The sequence below is a fragment of the Pristiophorus japonicus genome, chromosome 19 (genome assembly GCF_044704955.1).
Source record: "Pristiophorus japonicus isolate sPriJap1 chromosome 19, sPriJap1.hap1, whole genome shotgun sequence".
Taxonomy (NCBI): Eukaryota; Metazoa; Chordata; class Chondrichthyes; family Pristiophoridae; genus Pristiophorus; species Pristiophorus japonicus.
In genome coordinates, this window is record NC_091995.1 from 88,316,831 (window position 1) to 88,337,273 (window position 20,443).

Genomic DNA, 20,443 nt, shown 5'->3' on the forward strand with positions numbered 1-20,443 from the left:
AACTGTATAAAACACTGGTTAGGCCGCAGGTCTGGTCACCACATTACAGGAACAATGTGATTACAGAGGGAGCAGAGGAGATTTATGAAGATGTTGCCTGGACTGGAGAATTTTAGTTATGAGGAACGATTGGATAGGCTGGGGTTGTTTTCTCTGGAACAGAGGAGGCTGAGGGGAGACCTGATTGAGTTGTGTAAAATTATGAGGGGCCTAGATAGAGTGGATAGGAAGGACCTGTTTCCCTTAGCAGAGGGGCCAACAACCAGGGGGCATAGATTTAAAGTAATTGGTAGGAGGTTTAGAGGGGATTTGAAGGGAAACTGTTTCACCCAGAGGGTGGTGGGAGTCTGGAACTCACTGCCTGAAAGGATGGTAGTGGCACATTTAAAAAGTACTTGGATGTGCACTTGAAGTGCCGTAAACTACAGGGCTACGGACCGAGAGCTGGAAAGTGGGATTAGACTGGATAGCTCTTTGTCGGCCGGCACGGACACAATGGGCCAAAATGGCCTCCTTCTGTGCTGTAAATTCTAAGAATCTATGATTTGAATGTTGGAATTGATTCATGATCCCTGTATTTTGACCCTTGCAATATTTCATAAGAGCATAAGAATTAGGAGCAGGAGTCGGCCATTCAGCCCTTCAAGCCTGCTCCACCATTCAATGAGATCATGGCTGAACTTTGACCTCAACTCCACTTTCCTGCACTGTCCCCACATCCCTCGATTCCCTTAATATCCAAAAATCTATCGATCTCTGTCCTGAATATACTCAAAGACTGAGCCTCCACAGCCCTCTGGGGTAGAGAATTACAAAGATTCACCACCCAGGTACCTCTGAACACCAACATTTCCCAATCTCACACCATTTAAAAAATACTCTGCTTTTCTATTTTTCCTATCTAAGTGGATAACTTCACATTTCTCCACGTGATATTCCATTTGCCAAGGTCTTGCCCACTCACTTAGCTTGTCTGTATCCCCTTGAAGTCTCTTTGCATCCTCCTCACAACTTACATTCCCAACTATCTTTGTACCATCAGCAAATTTGGATATATTACATGTGGTCCCCTCATCCAAATCATTAATATAGATTGTGAATAGCTGGGGCCCAAACACCGATCCTTGCGGCACCCCACTCGTTACAGCCTGCCAACCCGAAAATGACCCGTTTATTCCTACTCTCTGTTTTCTGTCCGTTAACCAATCCTCAATCCATGGTTTTGAAGGCTGGGGCCATTGGAGGGAGCAGCGTGCGGTGGTATACCGCTGCAGGGAGCAGCACGTGCTGCTGCAGGAGGGCGACGGCTGCGAAGCCAGGTCGCTGATCGCAGTGCGGGCAGGCACAGCAGGAGGGGCGAAGGAACGGCAAGAGTTTGTAGAGGGAAGTGACCGGGGCCCAGGAGAGGCGTGAATCTGGGGCCCAGGAGAGGCGAGGACCCAGGGGCAGCACGGGCCCAGCCCACACTGTGCGATATTTGTGCGTGCTCGGTCCGTGCAGCAGAGCTGGTCTCTAGTTAGTCTTGGTTAACCCTTGCCGCTGGACCAAGACCGAGCTCTGTCGAGCCCGTGTGATGGCTGGGGTGCAACGGTCACCCCACGTTAAAAAAATCCACACACAGGCATCTTCCACCCTTCAGGATGTAGCTCAGGGCCTGGAATATTAGGTCCTTCATTGAAACACCTGTGAACCCATCCCTTTTCTGCGTGGAAGCAAGCCATCCTCGCTTCGAGGGACCGCCTATGATGATGATTACCCAAAATCCCAAATTTTGTTTAATAACCCCTTGTGTGGCATCTTATCGAATGCCTTCTGAAAATGCAAATACACCTTTCCCGTTGATCAATATATGAGGATTTTTTTGGGGGCATTTTGAGTTTCCACAAGCCCTGCTCCCTTTTCCACCCTCCTGATCTGAATACATTTCCTCCTTTTTAATCCTGAGTCGCTGTTTTTCAGCTCTTTATTTGAATTATTTTTGGTCCATTCTGGTGTGTGTTGCTGTGTGGTCCCGGCTGAATCTTGTGTGTACCGTTTTAGTATATCACTGCTCTCAAGATATCTGATCCTATCCCACTCCCTCCCTCTCTGTCTCTCTGAAATGTATTCTGGGTATTGAGATCACAGACAGGCAGAGAGAGCGCGGCTGAAACATGGCCGCACCGTAAGTCCTCTGCAAGATTTTATATATATATATATATATATACACATTGCAAAAAAAAATTGCATTTAAAAAAAAACAAACCAGGAAAATAATTTAGCAGCAGATTAAATCAGTCAGATCCGGGGTAGGGGGGGAAATTGCAATCAAGAAACGACTCGAAAGGTTGCAAAAAAAAAAGCGAGAGCCCGGGCTTAACAATTCAAAAAGGAGGAGGAAAAAAAACCCAGCTCAAAGTGATTTTAATGGATAGAAATTACCCTGCTTCTGGCTTCGGAGACCCTTTAGGCACTGGGCAAGGATGGAGTTACGACAGGACATCATCAGGAGTAAAAGCCAGGTTAGAGAAGAAAAATCCGTCGTTTCATCTCTTCCTTCCCCCCCTCTCTCCTCCCTCTCTTCCCCCCCCTCTCCTCCCTCTCTCCCCACCCCCCTCAAAATTGGAGGAGAAAAAAAAGCCGGTGAATGTTAAAAAGAGGGGGGGGGGGGGTGGTTAGAAGGTTTGCTTTTTTTGCGAGTCGCTTTGCTTGCACAAAAAAAACCATACGGGTTACAATGTAAAGTTAACCCCCCCTCTCCAAAAAAAGGTTTTTGTGTGTAAGATACAACGTAATGCACACACACACACACACACACAAAGATTGCAATAAAGGGCCTTTTTGATGTAGCCAGCGAAATGAATACAGGGGGCGAACAGAATTTGTAACAAATGTGCGATATAATGTAGCGCCTGCGAGCGGCTGGAAACTGATCAAAGGGCCGCGGGAGAGAGAAAGAGACGCGAGTGAAATTGAAAGAATTGGATGTTATTGATAACAAGGCGGCGGGCCTGAGATTTTCCCTGGATACATCATGCCCCCTTTATCCACCCTCCCCAGCACCACAACCCCGGCCTTTCCACAATTGTGTGTGTGTGTAAATTGCTCCAATTTGGAAACGCATGCGCTCCCTCTCCCTTTCTTTCTCCAATGTAGAATCAAATCTCTTTTTTTATCTCTCTTGTGTGCTAGGCCTCATAGCCATTTGTGTAATGCATTGCAAAAACTACAAGTGGCCTTCTCTGCCTGCCTGCTCGGGTTCACATACTGTGTGCTTGGCAATTTTTTTTTTTTGAGTTGTGTGACCTTTTTTCTCTCTTCCCCCAAAGACGGGGCGAGAGGCAGGGAATACCGGAGAGCGAGCTGCAAAAAAACATTAATTTTGTTGATCTTGCTGGCGTTCGTCTGATAGTGAGACAACGGGCACATCTGAATGAGGGCTGTAATAAAGATGGTACCTGGATTATTTTTTTGAGTGTGAGTTGCAGCCTCTCTTTGTTGAACCCACCATCCCACTTGTGTTTTTTTTTGGGGGGGGTGGGGGAAAGGGAAGAGTTCACCTGTTCTTGTAAGTTTATTTATGGACAGTTTCAGGGGTAAAAGGAAAACAGACTTGAGTTTATATAGCGCCTTTCACGGCCATCGGACAGCTCAAAGCGCTTTACAGCCAATGAAATACTTTTTGGAGTGTAGTCACTGTTGTAATGTGGGGATCGCAGCGGCCAATTTGCGCACAGCAAGCTCCCACAAACAGCAATGTGCTAATGACCAGATAATCCTTTGTATTGTTGTGTTGATTGAGGGATAAATATTGGCCCCAGGACACCTCCCCTGCTCCTCTTCAAAATGGTAGCCACGGGATCTTTTACATCCACCTGAGAGAGAGCAGACGGGGCCTTGGTTTAACGTCTCATCCGAAAGACGGCACACCTCCGACAGTGCGGTGCTCCCTCAGCGCTGCACTGTGAGTGTCAGCCCAGATCTTTTTGTGTGCAAATCCCTGGAGTGGGACTCGAACCCACAACCTTCGGACTCAGAGGCGAGAGTGCTGCCCACTGAGCCACAGCTGACATTGCACTAAAAATTCCAGGTTGGGTGGGCACCAAGTTTGATTTGAGGTCAGTGCTGAGATGTGCTCGGTTAGGGTCACGGTTGGAATGCTGTGGTGTGAGCTCAGTACCATAAGGGGGTAGGGGTGAAAGAGGGAGGGTAAAATCATCAGTCGGGCTTCCCGTTCCCGATCGCCATCGGACAATGCCACGTGCCGGGATGTCGGGTGAGGTGACGGGACACGATCGTGGCCGTGGTCAGCTGGGTAAAGTGGCACTGGGCTGGCAGCACCCCGACGGAACTGTGTCGCGGCAAGACTCTGCCGTCAGGAGCTGTGCTCACCCCCTGCCGACGATCGCACGTTGCACCACCACCCAACAGCTGGTGACTCACCGAGTCCCGCTCACCCACCACCCCCTGTGCCCGCTGACCTGCATTGACTCCCGGTTAAACAACGCCCTGATTTTTAAAATTCTCATCCTTGTTTACAAATCCCTCCATGGCCTCGTCCCTCCCTATCTCTGTAATCTCCTCCAGCCCCACAACCCCCCCCAACCCCCCCCCCCCCCCGAGATGCCTGCGCTCCTCTAATTCTGCCCTCCTGAGCATCCCTGATTATAATCGCTCCACCATCGGTGGCCGTGCCTTCTGTTGCCTGGGCCCCAAGCTCTGGAACTCCCTCCCTAAACCTCTCCTGCCTCTCTACCTCTCTCTCCTCCTTTTAAGACACTCCTTAAAACCTACCTCTTTGACCAAGCTTTTGGTCACCTTCCCTAATTTCTCCTCGTGTGGCTCGGTGTCAATTTTTTTGTCTTGTAGTATTCCTATGAAGTGCTGTGGGACGTTTTACTATGTTAAAGGTGCTCTATAAATACAATTTGTTGGTGTTGTTGACCTGCAAATTCGCTGCCTGTGGTCGCACATGAGCTGGACAATGAGCGAGTGGAATCTCTTTTGGTTCCGGTACATGGCAGAGGTGGCACCATCTTGCGTTTCCAAAGGGAGTTGGATCAGTATCTGAAGGACAAAAAATTAGCAGGGCTACGGGGAAAGGACGGGGGAGTGGGACTGGCTGAGAGTCGGCACGGGCTCGACGGGCTGAATTGCCTCCTTCTATGCTGTGACCATTCTAGGATTGGTGGCCGTGCCTTCAGCTGCCCAGGCCCCAAACTCTGGAATTCCCTCCCTAAACCTCTCCGCCTCTCTACCTCATTCAAACCTACCTCTTTGACCAAGCTTTTGGTCATCTGCCCTAATATCTTCTTGTGTGGCTCGGTGTTTGGGAACCCTCCTGGGAAGCACCTTTGGATGTTTTACTACGTTAAAGGCGCTATATAAATACAAGTTGTTAATTGAACAGGGTTGAGAAGAGTACAGGTCAGGGGTAGGAGCCATTGGTACTGAGACTTACCACAGCTTTACTGTGCAAAGCTTAAAACTATCTTTAATAATGGACAATGAGGGGCCAGATATGTATTATAAATGTGTATTCTAGAATTTTTTTTTTTCCTCCAGCGATTACGATGCTCTATAGTTCTAAATAATATTGAGTGGTGAGATGGGAAATGTTTGCACACAGCGAGTTGTGGCGATCTGGAACACGCTGCCTGAAAGGGCAGTGGAAGCAGATTCAGTAGTAACTTTTAAAAGGGAATTAGATAAATACATGACGGGGAGAAAATTTCCGGGCTACGGGGAAAGGGCAGGAAGGGGTGGGACTAATTTGATCGCTCTTCCAAAGGGTCGACACAGGCACGACAGGCTGAATGGCCTCCTTCTTTGCCGTCAGATTCTATGACCTCAAATTCAACTTGTGGAAAACTTGTGCCTTTTAATTGGAGCCATCGACCCCTATTTTTATTAAGGCATTCTACTTTTCGAAATCGCTGGTCTCTATCTGAAGTCTGTGGTGTCAGGGCCCCGTACAACTCAGAATCTCCTTTATGAAAGTGGAGCAGGATTGAGTGCAAGTCAGGCATCAGGAGCTGGTCTGCTGAGATTGCGGTTGTTCAGCAATGGTGGGCTTCACGTCCCGCACTGCCGTCCCGTGCCTCCGGCTTCTTCAGCAGCGCCTCCCAAACCCGCGACCTCCGCCGCCTAGAAGGACAAGGGCAGCAGGCGCGTGGGAACACCACCCAAATTCCACTCCAAGTCACACACCATCCCGACTTGGCGATATTTTGGACAATATTTATCCAACGGGAGAGGGTCAGACACAGAAGTTGACTCTCCCTAGACAGAAACAGCAAGAATAGGCGATCTTTTATATTAAAAAAAAAATCACCTCAACACTCTATGTCCATAGCGGGGTGGTGTAAGTAAGGGTTGTGCAGGTTGAACCTCCCTTACCTGAAACCCTCGGGACCTGGCCTGTTCTGGATAAGGGATTTTTCCAGACGAGGGGTGGTCACGTTAAATTGGATGGTACAGGTACTGAGCAAGGGGATATTGGGGCTGGGAGTGCGGCAGAGAGATCATGGGGTGGGGGGGGAAGCGGTTGATCGTGGGGTCAGGCCAGCGATTGCGGGAGTCGGCAGCGAGGAAGGCCTTCAATTTGCTCATGTCGGAATTCTGCGCATGCGCCACCTGGGAATGGTTCCGGATGAGGGAGTTCTGGATAAAGGAGGTGCAACCTGTACTAATAAGCCATATCTATTCAGTAACTTGGAGTTCAATTCACCCATGGAGACTCAGTGTTTGTAATTTATGGCAAAAGAGCTAGAGGGGAGATGAGAATTTTTTGCAGAGAGAGTTATGATTTGGAATGTACTGCCCGAGAGGGTTTTTTTTTACAAGTTAATTCCCGGGATGTGGGTGTCACTGACAAGGCCGGCATTTATTGCCCGTCCCTAATTGCCCCTTGAGAAGGTGGTGGTGAGCCGCCTTCTTGAACCGCTGCAGTCCGTGTGGTGAAGGTGCTCTCACAGTTAGGGAGGGAGTTCCAGGATTTTGACCCAGCGACGATGAAGGAACGGCCGATATATTTCCAAGTCAGGATGGTGTGTGACTGGGAGGGGAACCTGGAGGTGGTGGTGTTCTCATGCATCTGCTGCCCTTGGCCTTCTAGGTGGTGGAGGTGCTGCCGACGAAGCCTTGGCGAGTTGCTGCAGTGCATCTTGTAGATGGTACTCACTGCAGCCAGGGGGCGCCGGTGGTGGAGGGAGTGAGTGTTGAAGGTGGTGGGTAGCGTGCCGATCGAGCGGGCTGCTTTGTCCTGGATGGTGTCGAGCTTCTTGAATATTGTTGGAGCTGCGCTCATCCAGGCAAGTGGAGAGTATTCCCTCACCCTCCTGATTTTGTGCCTTGTAGAAGGCTTTGGGGAGTCGGGAGGTGAGACACTCGCCGCAGAATACCCAGCCTCTGACCTGCTCTTGTTGCCACAGTATTTATGTGGCTGGTCCAGTTAAGTTTCTGGTCAATGGTGACCCCCAGGATGTTGATGGGGGATTCGGTGACGGTAATGTCAAGGGCTGGCGGTTAGACTCTTTATTGATGGCGATGGTCATTGCCTGTCACTTGATGGCACAAATTGTACTTGTACTTGTCAGCCCAAGCCTGGATGTTGTTCAGGTCTTGCTGTATGCGGGCACGGACTGCTCCATTATCTGAGGAGTTGTGAATGGAACTGAACGCTGTGCAGTCATCAGCGAACATTCCCACTTCTGACTCTATGATGGAGGGGAGGTCATTGATGAAGCAGCTGAAGATGGTTGGGCCTAGGACACTGCCCCGAGGAACAACCACAAACACCTTTCTTTGTGCTCGGTATGACTCCAGCCAGTGGAGAGCTTTCCCTGCCAATCCCCTTTGACTTCAATTTTACTGGGGCTCCTTGGTGCCACACTTGGTCACGTGTTGCCATGATATCAAGGGCAGTCACTCTCGCCTCACCTCTGCTGAGGGTTTGAGAGCAATCTGATGGGACGGTAAATTGGCCGGGTCGGACTTGTCCTGCTTTTTGGACAGGACACACCTGGGCAATTTTCCACAGTGTTGCAGCTGTGCTTGAGGAGCCTGGCTAGAGGTGTGTCTAGTGCTGGAACACAGGTCTTTAGGACTCTAGACAGAATGTTGTCGGGACTACAAAGAATGTAGTCTTTGCCGTATCCAGTCTGTGCAGCCATTTCATGTGGAGTGAATCAAATTGGCTGAAGACTGGCATCTGTGATGGTGGGGACCTCGGAAGGAGGCCAATATGGATCCTCTGCTCAGCACTTGGGGCTGAAGATGGTTGCGAACCCTTCAGCCTTGTCTTTTCCACTTACGAGATCAGTGGTGGAAGCAGATCTGATAATAACTTTCAAAAAGGGAATTGGATATATACTTGAAGTGAAGGATTTGGCAGAGCTATGGGGAAGGGGCAGGGGAGTGGGACTAATTGGGCTCGCTCAAAGGGCCGGCACAGGCACGATGGGCAGATTGGCCTCTTGCTGTGCTGTAAGATTTTATTGTGTCTTCCCTTATAGGGCCCTGGTGAGACCACACCTGGAGTAGTGTGCACAGTTTTGGTCTCCTTACCCGAGGAAGGATATACTTGCCATAGAGAGAGTGCAACGAAGGTTCACCAGACTGATCCCAAGGATGGGGGTGATTGTCCTATGAGGAGAGATTGAGCAGACTAGGCCGATATTCTCCAGAGTTTAGAAGAATGAGAGGTGATCTCATTGAAACATACAAAATTCTTACAGGGCTTGACAGGGTAGATGCAGGGGGGATGTTTCCCCCCGGGCTGGGGAGTCGAGAACCAGGGGTCACAGTCTCAGAATAAGGGGTCGGCCATTTAGGACTGAGGTGAAGAGAAATTTCTTCACTCAGAGGGTGGTGAATCTTTGGAATTCTCTACCCCAGAGGGCTGTGGGGGCTCAGTCTTTGAGTATATTCAAGACAGAGATCAATAGATTTTTGGATATTAATGGATTCGAGGGATATGGGGATCGGGCGGGAAAGTGGAGTTGAGGTCGAAGATCAGCCAGGATCTCATTGAATGGTGAAGCAGGCTCGAGGGGCCGAATGGCCGACTCCTTATGTTCTCATGTTCTTATTTACAGCTGGTCACTGCTCTGGGTGAGTGTTGAACATAGGAACAGGAGATGGCAATTCAGCCCCTCGATCCTGTTCTGCTATTCAATTAGATTATGGCTGTTCTCTGCCTCAACTCCAGGAGCCTGCCTTTGACCCATATCCCTTGATGACCTTACCCAATTGAAATCTAATGGAAATTCAGCTCCAGCAGCACATCAGAATGAGGCTATCACAAGCCGGTCTTTGCTCTTCCGGCCTTCTCCCCCCAAACTCCACACTCGATCAAAGCTTCACACACATTCCACGCCTGATTGCAGAATGGTCGCGGGATTCCTACTCCTCCCCCATCGCTCCCAGAATCTCTGCAAATGTCTCGATCGATCCGTGATGATGTCTGTGCCAGTTCCCTAGCTCGCGATATTGCAGGCAGATCTCCCGACTGCACTGCCTCGCCCTCCCCCTTTCCCCCTTCTCCCCCTCCCCCTCGCCCCCCCTTCTCCCCTCCTCGTTCCCTCTTCCCCCCCCTTTTCACCTTTTCCCCTTTTCCCCCCTCCCCCTCCCCCTCCTCCCTCCCCTCACCCCCCCATCCCCCTTCTCCCCCCCCCTCCCCCTCCTCCCTCCCCTCACTCCCCATCCCCCTTCTCCCCCCCCCCCCTCCCCCTTTCCCCCTTACCTCTTCCCCAGTGCACTCTCTGGACTGGTGTGTCTGCAGCGTTTAAAACCAGCACAGATGCACCCCCATCCGACCCTGGGAGATTTGTGAGGGGTCATCATAGGCGGTCCCTCGAACGAGGATGACTTGCTTCCACACCAAAAGGAATGTGTTCACAGATGTTTCAATGAGAGTTAACACTGTGGCAACAACAACAACTTGAATTTATCTAGCGCCTCCCACGTAGTAAAACGTCCCGGGCACTGAACAAGGAGCGTTGTCGGACACAATTTGACACCGAGCCACATAACCCACATTCCGATGCTGGGGAAGTCCAGAACCAGGGGTCACAGTCTAAGGATAAGGGGTAAGCCATTTAGGACCGAGATGAGGAGAAACTTCTTCACTCAGAGAATTGTGAACCTGTGGAATTCTCTACCACAGAAAGTTGTTGAGGCCAGTTCGTTGGATATATTCAAAAGGGAGTTAGATGTGGCCTTTACGGCTAAAGGGATCAAGAGGTATGGAGAGAAAGCAGGAATGGAGTACTGAGGTGAATGATCAGCCATGATCATATTGAATGGTGGTGCAGGCTCGAAGGGCCGAATGGCCTGCTCCTGCACCTACTTTCTATGTTTCCATGTTTCTAAAAAGTGATATCGGGGCAGGTGAGCAAAATCTTGCTCAAAGCATTGGGTTTTAAGGAGGGTCTTAAAAGAGGAGAGAGAGGCGGAGAGGTTTAGGGAGGGAGTTCCAGAGCTTGGGGCCCAGGCAGCTGAAGGCAATGCTGGAGCGATTTTAAGTTCGGGGATGCTCAGGAGGCCAGAAGAGGTGGAGCACAGATATCTCTGGGAGGTTGTGGGGCTGGAGTAGATTACTGAATAGGGAGGGGTGAGGCCACGGAGGGATTTGAAAACAAGGATGAGAAATTTTAAAATCGTGACATTGCTGGACCGGGAACCAATGTTGGGTCAGAGAGTACAGGGGGTGATGGGTGAGCGGGACTTGGTGCGAGTTAGGACACGGGGCAGCGAGCACAGGGGGTGATGGGTGAGCGGGACTTGGTGCGAGTTAGGACACAGGGCAGCGAGCACAGGGGGTGATGGGTGAGCGGGACTTGGTGCGAGTTAGGACACGGGGCAGCGAGCACAGAGGGTGATGGGTGAGTGGGACTCGGTGCGAGTTAGGACACGGGGCAGCGAGCACAGGGGGTGATGGGTGAGCGGGACTCGGTGCGAGTTAGGACACGGGGCAGCGAGCACAGGGGGTGATGGGTGAGCGGGACTCGGTGCGAGTTAGGACACGGGGCAGCGAGCACAGGGGGTGATGGGTGAGCGGGACTCTGTGCGAGTTAGGACACGGGGCAGCGAACACAGGGGGTAATGGGTGAGCGGGACTCGGTGCGAGTTAGGACACGGGGCAGCGAGTACAGGGGGTGATGGGTAGCGGGACTCGGTGCGAGTTAGGACACGTGTAAGTGAGTACAGGGGCTGATGGGTGAGCGGGGCTTGGGGTGATGGGTGAGCGGGGTTTGGTGCGAGTTAGGACACGTGTAAGTGAGTACAGGGGGTGATGGGTGAGCAGGACTTGGTGCGAGTTAGGACACGGGGCAGCGAGCACAGGGGGTGATGGGTGAGCGGGACTCGGTGCGAGTTAGGACACGGGGCAGCGAGCACAGGGGGTGATGGGTGAGCGGGACTCTGTGCGAGTTAGGACACGGGGCAGCGAACACAGGGGGTAATGGGTGAGCGGGACTCGGTGCGAGTTAGGACACGGGGCAGCGAGTACAGGGGGTGATGGGTAGCGGGACTCGGTGCGAGTTAGGACACGTGTAAGTGAGTACAGGGGGTGATGGGTGAGCGGGGCTTGGGGTGATGGGTGAGCGGGGTTTGGTGCGAGTTAGGACAAGTGTAAGTGAGTACAGGGGGTGATGGGTGAGCAGGACTTGGTGCGAGTTAGGACACGGGGCAGTGAGCACAGGGGGTGATGGGTGAGCAGGACTCGGTGCGAGTTAGGACACGGGGCAGCCGAGTTTTGGATGACCTCAAGTTTACTGCGGGGCTGAGGGTGTGGACAGAGAACCCTTTATTGAGCACAGTTTGATCTTTACTTGGCCGGGTTGGGGGGAGAGGGGGCGCGGCGGGGAAAGCAAGAGCACCTCGGGCAGAGAGGGAAGGGGGGTCACGGCCGGGGGTGGTGAAGCCAAAAACATTGTCCAAGGACACTGCCTCCTGACCAAGTTGATGGGCGCATCGTTCAAGCACATTTAAAAAAAAAAACATTGAATCTGAGGATGTGGGTGTCGCTGGCAAGGCCGGCATTTATTGCCCATCTCTAGATGCCTTGAGAAGATGACAGGGGCAGATTAACAATGCAGCCCCAGGCCCACCAAATAAATGTAGGAAAAATAATGTAAGGCCTCCCGAATAGGCCGAATAGGATCGACAGAAAGAGAGGAAAAACAAGACCGAGGGAAATAGATTCACTTGTTTATACCGATATACAGATGTACCTATATACAGAACAGAATATGTACTAGCCTGTTTTATTTCACATGTTGAGAGAAATTTGCATATATATATATAGGAATCTAGTATTGCAATGTTATTAGAACCAGAATATATACCTACTTAATGCAGAATATATACTTTCATTGTTGAATATACCGGCCTGTGTTTCCATACTCAGAATCAGAATCATACACGTAATGTAATAAACATGAACAAACAGAACTATCAGCCCATGTGGACCAAGTTGCCCCCGGCCCATCAGGCCCTGAATCCGGCCCTGCCCCATGCCCATCAGGCCCTGCCCCCGGCCCATCAGGCCCTGCCCCCGGCCCATCAGGCCCTGCCCCCGGCCCATCGGGCCCTGCCCCCGACCCATCAGGCCCTGCCCCCGGCCCTGCCCCCGGCCCATCCGGCCCTGCCCCCGGCCCATCAGGCCCTGCCCCCGACCCATCAGGCCCCGGCCCATCAGGCCCTGAACCTGGCCCTGCCCCCGACCCATCAGGCCCTGAACCCGGCCCTGCCCCCGGCTCTGAATCCGGCCCTGGGCGGTGAACCGCCACCATGAAAGGTTTTGAGACAACCGAGTGTCTCGCTAGGTCACTTCAGAGAGTGGTTAAGACTCCGCCCCATTGACGTGCGATTGGAGTCAGATATAGTCCCAGACCGGGTTAGCACGGCAGGTTTCCTTCCCGAAAGAAAGAAAGACTTGCATTTATATAGCGTCTTTCACATCCTCGGGACGTCCCAAAGCACTTTACAGCCAATGAAGTACCTTTTGAAGTGCAGTCACTGTTGTAATGTGGGAAACGCAGCAGCCAATTTGCGCACAGCAAGCTCCCACAAACAGCAATGTGATAATGACCCAGATAATCTGTTTTTTTTTAGTGACGTTGATTGAGGGATAAATATTGGCCCCAGGACACCGGGGGATAACTCCCTCTGCTCTTCTTAGAAATAGTGGCCGTGGGATCTTTTACATTCACCCGAGAGAGCAGACGGGAGCCTCGGTTTAAGGTCTCGTCCAAAAGACTGCACCTCCGACAGTGCAGCGCTCCCTCAGCACTGCACTGGGAGTGTCAGCCTAGATTTATGTGCTCAAGTCCCTGGAGTGGGACTCGGGAGACGAGAGTGCTGCCCACTGGGCCACGTCTGACACTCGAAGAACACAGTAAAGGACATTAGTGAACCAGTTGGGTTGGTTACAGCGATCTAGCAGCATTAGTGGTCACTTTAACTGGTGCCAGCAATTTAATCTCTGAATTCAAATTTTCAAACTGCCATAGTGGGATTTGAATTGACATTGCCTGGATTGTTGGCCCAATAACATAACCACTACAACATCGTGAATGTACATTATCGCTGTGGTGCTGCAGGCTGCTCTATCTTCAGACAGGCTAAGACAGAGAGCGAGTCCCAGCTCTGTTTCAACCCAGACACTGGCGTTTTTACTATTATTGCTTGATTTTAATTGTTGGCTGTGTTTCTTTGACCAACTTTGAGGCCACAGGTCAGAGGTCACTCCTGTGGATTAGAAGCGATTAGAGTCTGTTGCCCTTAAGTTACATATTTTCAATTTTTTTCTCATGTTGCTGTTTTTCGCTGAGGATACACAATTGCGCTGGCTGCATGCCTGGTTCCTCCCCCCCCCTCCCCCCCCCCCCCACCAAGCAGCTATTCGTCATCTGCGCACTTGCACAGCAAGTGTAGGCGGGATATTTGGCCATGGAGAACCTCACAGTCGAGTCTCTGATGCCTGTAAGTATTTTCAAGCGTGTGATTGGATAGTGACCAAGAGTGGGAATCCGAGCTGAATTCCCCTCCTTCCCCGCCCCCCCCCTCCCTCCTTCCCCGCCCCCCCCTCCCTCCTTCCCCGCCCCCCCTCCCTCCTTCCCCGCCCCCCCTCCCTCCTTCCCCACGCCCCCCCCCCCTCGTTCCCCGCGCCCCCTCCTTCCCCAACCCCCCCTCCATCCTTCCCCACCCCCCCCCTCCCTCCTTCCCCACCCCCCCCTCCCTCCTTCCCCGGCCACCCCTCCCTCCTTCCCCACCCAGGCAACAGAAGGCACAGCCACCAATGATGGAGCGATTATAATCAGGGGTGCTCAGGAGGGCAGAGTTAGAGGAGCGCACAGACCTTGGAAGCTTGTGGGGCTGGAGGAGATTACAAAGATAGGGAGGGGGCGAGGCCATGGAGGGATTTCGAAACAAGGATGGGAGTTTTGAAATCGAGGCATTGCTTAACCGGGAGCCAATGTAGGTCAGCGAGCACAGGGGGTGATGGGTGAGCGGGACTTGGTGCGACTTAGGACACGGGCAGCTGAGTTTTGGATCACTTCTAGTTTACGTCGGGTAGAATGTGGGAGGGACAGCCAGGAGTGCATTGGAATAATCAAGTCTGGAGGTAACAAAGGCAGGGATGAGGGCTTCAGCAGCGGATGAGCTGAGGCAAGGGCGGAGACGGGCGATGTTACGGAGCTGGAAATAGGTGGCCTTAGTTATGCTGCAGATCTGGGGCCGAAAGCTCGTTTCAGAGTCAACTGTGACACCAAGCTTGCGAACAGTGTGGTTCAGCCTCAGACAGGAGTTGGGGAGAGGGATGGAGTCAGTGGCCAGGGAACGGAGTTTGTGGCGGGGGCGGAAAACAATGGCTTCAGTCTTCTCAGTATTCAATTGGAGAAAATTTCTGCTCATCCAGAACTGGATGTCGGACAAGCAGTCTGACAACTTGGAGACCGTGGAGGGGTCAAGAGAAGTGGTGGTACAGGGTACAGGGGGTGATGGGTGAGCGGGACTTGGTGCGAGTTAGGACACAGGGCAGCCGAGTTTTGGCTCGACTTACCCGCCCTTGATCCATATCCGTCATCGCACTTACCCAACCAAAAAACTGTCGATCTCGGTATTGAGAATCGCGGTTGACCCCCAAGCCTCGACAGCATTTTGCGGGGGACCGTTACAGATCCCCACCACCCTGTGTGTTCTCTGATTTTGCCCGTGAACAGCCTTGCTCTAGTTTTAGGGTTATGACCCCACCAGAGGAAATAGCCTCTCTGTATCTGCCCGATCGAATCCTTTTTAATCCTTGGAAACCCCCTGCGATTCGATCACCCCCGCCTCAACCGCATAAACTCGAGGAAACACGAGCCAAGTCTGTGGAACTCACCCTCGTAATTTAACCCTTTAAGCCCCAGTCCAGTGACACCGGCTGATAAAGTGCACGAGCGTGGTTGCCAGGTGACAATGGGATGGGACAGGACTTGACCCTGATGACCTCCACAGTCGTGTAGCCTGCTTACCGCTGTCTGAGGGTCACCTGTGAAGAACACGGCTCTGGTGTGAGGCGCTCAATGGCTCTCGCTCAGCTGGAGGCGAGCCTGGGGAGGGGTGGGTTTTAAGGTGGGGGGGGGGGGAGGAAATAATCAAAACAGCCTTCAAAGATGGACGAGGGCTGCACGTGGATTTGTGTCCCCCAGGATGTAGCTCGGTGTCCCGACTCAATCTCCCTCCGAGCGAGTTAGGAGGAGGTCCTGTGCCACACATGCTCCTCCCGCCATTTTAATGCCATCCAACTCCACACACACACACACACACACACACACACACACACACACCACTCCACCAGGAACCATTTCATAAGGTCTCAGAGAGAAAGCCAAATGGCCTACTCCTGCTCCTATTTCTTATCCCTTGATACCTTTGCCCCACAAAAATCTTATTACTCTCGATTGTGAAATGTTCATTTGACCCCCCCAGCCTCGACAGCGTTCTGGGAGGAGGGTCCCAGATTTCTCCGACCCTTTGAAGAAGTGTGAAGAAGTGCTTCCTGACATCACGCCTGAACGGCCTGGCTCTAAATTTAAGGGTCCGACTGGACCCCCCCCACCCAGCCAGAGGAAATATGCGCCCCACATACACGCAGACAACAAAGAAAATAAGCACCAGATATCATTTTCGAAGAATCGAAAAAACCCCAGGTGATGCACTAAAAACTCCCAAAAAAATATCCCGTAATGTTCTCTGGAAATTGGATCCTGCAGGTCGGAGGTCGATTGTCCTGCTCCTATCCCTAAGCTCAGCTGAGACCCGATAACTGAGCACAAACTCGGGACTTTCTGCTCTGTCTGGCTCCATGCCAAAAACAAAACTCTCTCTCTCTCTCTCTCTCTCTCACACACACACACACACACACACACGAATATTTGAAAGTGGCACGGAAAGTTGCAAATGCTTCTCAAACATCATTACCATTATCTTCGTAGGCGGTCCCTCGAACGAGGATGACCTGCTTCCACATGAGTTCACAGATGTTTCAATGAAGGACCCGATGTTTCAGTCCGGAACTCCAATTGAGGGGCTGGAAGATGCCTATGCGTGGATTTATTTTTAATGTGTGGCAACCATTGCACATCAGCCACCACCCGGCCGGAGAAATCTGGGACTCTCCTCCCAAGACGCTGTCGAGGCTGGGGGTCAATTTGAACATTTCAAAATCAGAGCAATAAGATTTTTGTTAGGCAAAAGTATCAAGGGATAAGAAGAACATGAGAAATAGGAGCAGGAGTCGGCCATTCGGCCCCTGGCTCCTGCTCCGCCATTTAATACGATCGTGGCTGATCTGATCTTGGGCTCAGCTCCACTTCCCTGCCCGCTGCCCACAACCCTCGACTCCCTTATCGTTCAAAGCGGGAACCAAGGCGGGTAGCTGGAGTTGAGAGACAGAGCAGCCGTGAGCGAGCTGAATGTGGGAAGAGGCTCGAGGGGCTGAATGGCCTACTCCTGTCCCGATAACCAACCTCAGCACTCTGACCTTTATCCGGTGGCAAGGCTTAACCAAGACGACTGGAGACCTGCTCTGCTGCACAGACCTAGTGCGTGCACACATCGCACAGTGTGAGCTGGGCCCGTTCACAGTCCAATGGCTAGATAATCTGTTTTTGTTATGTTGGTATCATTACATTACGACAGTGACTACACTCTAAAAGTACTTCATTGGCTGTAAAGCGCTTTGAGACGTCCGGTGGTCGTGAAAGGCGCTATATAAATCCAAGTCTGTCTTTCATTGTCATACGGGCTCCTCGACTTTATAAGTAGAGGCCTAGAGTACAAAAGCAAGGCAGTTGTGCCAAACCTGTATAAAACATTGGTTTGGCTTCGGCTGGAATATTGTGTCTAATTCTGAGCACTGCACTTTAGGCAGGATATGAAGGCCTGGGAGGGGGCAGAGGAGATTTACTCAAAAGGTATCTGGGATGTGGGACTTCAGTTACGTGGAGAAACTAGAGAGGCTGAGTTTGCTCTCCTTAAAGCAGCAAAGGTTACGTTGCGATTTAATAGACGTGTTCAAAATCATGAGGGTTTTGATGGAGTAGTTGGAGTGAAATTGTTTCCACTGACACAGATTTAAAATAATGAGAATATTTTTACGCAGTGGTTGTGATCTGGAATTCACTGCCTGAAACGGGCGGTTGATGCAGATTCAGTTGTAACTTTCAAAAGAGAATGTGATAAATACTTTTCATCAGCACAGGCAGTCCCTCGAGTCGAGGATGACTTGCTTCCATGTCAAAAAGTTCACCGGTGTTTCAATGAAGGACCTAATATTCCGGATCCCGAACTACATCTTGAAGGGTGGAAGATGCCTGTGGGTGGATTGTTTTAACGTGGGGTGGCCGTTGCACACCAGCCACCACACGGGGCTTGACAGAGCGGGCTCTTGGTCCAGTGGCAAGGGTTAACCAGGACGACTGGAGACCAGCTCTGCTGCAGGGATCTTACTTTTAGGGGAAAGAGCAGGCGGGAGTGGATCGCTCTTTCATAGGGCCGCCGCAGGTACAATGGGCCGAATGGCCGCTTCCTGTGCCATATGCCTTTGTTACCTCCAGACTTGACTGTTCCAACGCACGCCCTGTTGGCTATGAAGTGAATAGTGACAGTGTCGTGACTTCTGGATTTCGATCAGAGGGTTGTGGGGCCCGAGGTGGTTACAGAGGGAGCGAGGCCATGGAGGGATTTGCAAACCAGGGTGAGAATTTTAAAATCGAGGCCGTACTGGGAACCAATATCGGCCGGCGAGCACAGGGGTGAGCGGGGCTTGGTGCGAGTTGGGACACGGGCAGCAAAGATTTGGATGAGCTAAAGTTTATGGAGGGTGGAAGCAGGGAGGCTGGCCAGGAGAGTATCGGAATAGTCGAATTTGGAGGTAACCATAGTGTGGATGAGGGTTAAGGCAGGGCCGGTGTCGGGCAATGTGACGGGTGGAAATCGAGGGTCCTTGTGATGGGAAGGATATGGCGTCGGAGGCTCAGGTCAAAGGTTGCGAACAGTCTGGTTCGGCCTCAGAGAAGCAGGGATGGAGTCGATGGCTAGGGAACGGAGTTTGTGGCGGGGACCGAAAACAATGGCTTCGGTCTTCCCAACATTCAGTTGGAGAAAATCTCTGACCACCTTTCCAGGAGAGTTGAGCCGTACACAAGGCAGTGTCTTTACCAGCTGGACCATCATTACTTCATTGCTTAAATAAAGAATCCTTAATTTATCTGGCATGTGAAACAGAATGAAATACTGTACAATGATAAATGTAAATGAGCGAGACTATTCATCTCGTCCTTAGAAACGTCTGATCATCTCCCCTCCCTGCAGCAGCTGTGAACATAAGTAAACAAATAATTACAGGGTTTTAAGGATTTTGAATAGGTCGATCAGTAAAACTGATGAGAGGGGGTTTATCCAGCCCACACCATCCAGTCAATGATGATGTCTCCAACACCCTTCATTGGGGTCGCCCATTTAAGATGGAGATGAGGAATTTCTTCTCTGAGGGTTGTGAATCTTTGGAATTCTCCACCCCAGAGAGCTGTGGAGGCTGATAGATACATAGATAGATAGACAGATTTTTGAATGATAAGGGAGTCGAGGGTTATGGGAAATGGGCAGGGAAATGGAGTTGAGAAATATATCGACCGTTCCTTCATCGTTGCTGGGTCAAAATCCTGGAACTCCCTCCCTAACAGCACTGTGGGAGCACCTTCACCACACGGACTGCAGCGGTTCAAGAAGGCGGCTCACCATCTCAAGGGGCAATTAGGGATGGGATATAAATGCCGGCCTTGCCAGAGACGCCAGCATCTCGGGAACCAATATTTTGTTTAAAACTTGACAAATTCCTGACGGAAGGGAGCATTTCCAGTCGGAGAGGTCATGTTCCCTGCTCGCCCCGGTTATGACGGATATGTGGATGACTGTTGCGATCCTGCCCGTATCCAAACTCGCACCGAGTCCCGTTCACCCTCGTGCTCTGCTCGATTAACTTGGGAAGCTCGAGGACTTTCCCAGAGTTTTATCCCGAATCGGTAACAAGTTTTTCTCCCCCCTCTGGACTTCAGCTCTTCCAGGAGGAATACGCACTTCATAAGAAATCGGAGCAGGAGTCGGCCATTCGGCCCCTCGAGCCTGCTCTGCCATTTAACAAGATCACGGCTGATCTGATCATGGACTCAGCTCCACTTCCCCGCCCGCTCCCCATAACCCTTCGCTCCCCATAACCCTTCACTCCCTTATCGCTCAAAAATCTGTCTATCTCTGCCTTAAATATATTCTATGTCCCAGCCTCCATAGCTCCCTGGGGCAGAGAATTCCACAGATTCACGACCCTCTGAGAGAAGAAATTTCTCCTCATCTCAGTTTTAAATGGGCGGCCCCTTATCCTAAAATTTTGCCCCCTAGTTCTAGATTCCCCCACAAGGGGAAATATCCTCTCTGCATCCACCTTGTCGAGCCTCCTCATTATCTTATATGTCTCAATAAGATCACCTCTCATTCTTCTGAATTCCAATGAGTAGAGGCCCAACCCACTCAACCTTTCCTCATAAGTCAACCCCCTCATCTCATGAATCAACCGAGTGAACCTTTTCTGAACTGCCTCCAATGCAAGTATATCCTTCCTTAAATAAGAAGACTAAAACTGTTCGCAGTACTCCAGGTGTGGCCTCACCAATACCCTGTACAGTTGTAGCAGGACTTCTCTGACTTTATACTCCATCCCCCTTGTAATAAAGGCCAACATTCCATTTGCCTTCCTGATTACTTGCTGTAACTGCATGCTAACTTTTTGTGTTTCATGCACAAGGACCTCCAGCTCCTCCTGTACTTCCGCATTTTGTAATTTTTCTCCATTTAAATAATAATCCATTTAAATAATAACACTTCGTGTAAACTAGAGGTGATCCAAAACTCGGCT

The 20,443-nt window shown here is 51.2% G+C and overlaps 1 protein-coding gene across 1 annotated transcript in view; it reads left to right on the forward strand.

Moving 5' to 3' along the window:
• The first annotated feature begins 2,151 nt into the window (after window positions 1-2,151).
• LOC139230286 (proline-rich protein 12-like) overlaps window positions 2,152-20,443 on the forward strand; it is an 84,843-nt gene continuing 66,551 nt past the window's right edge. Inside the window, exon 1 of the mRNA XM_070862115.1 lies at window positions 2,152-2,501. Coding sequence (XP_070718216.1) covers window positions 2,407-2,501 — 95 coding nt within the window. The 5' untranslated portion in view covers window positions 2,152-2,406. The remainder of the gene's footprint in view (window positions 2,502-20,443) is intronic.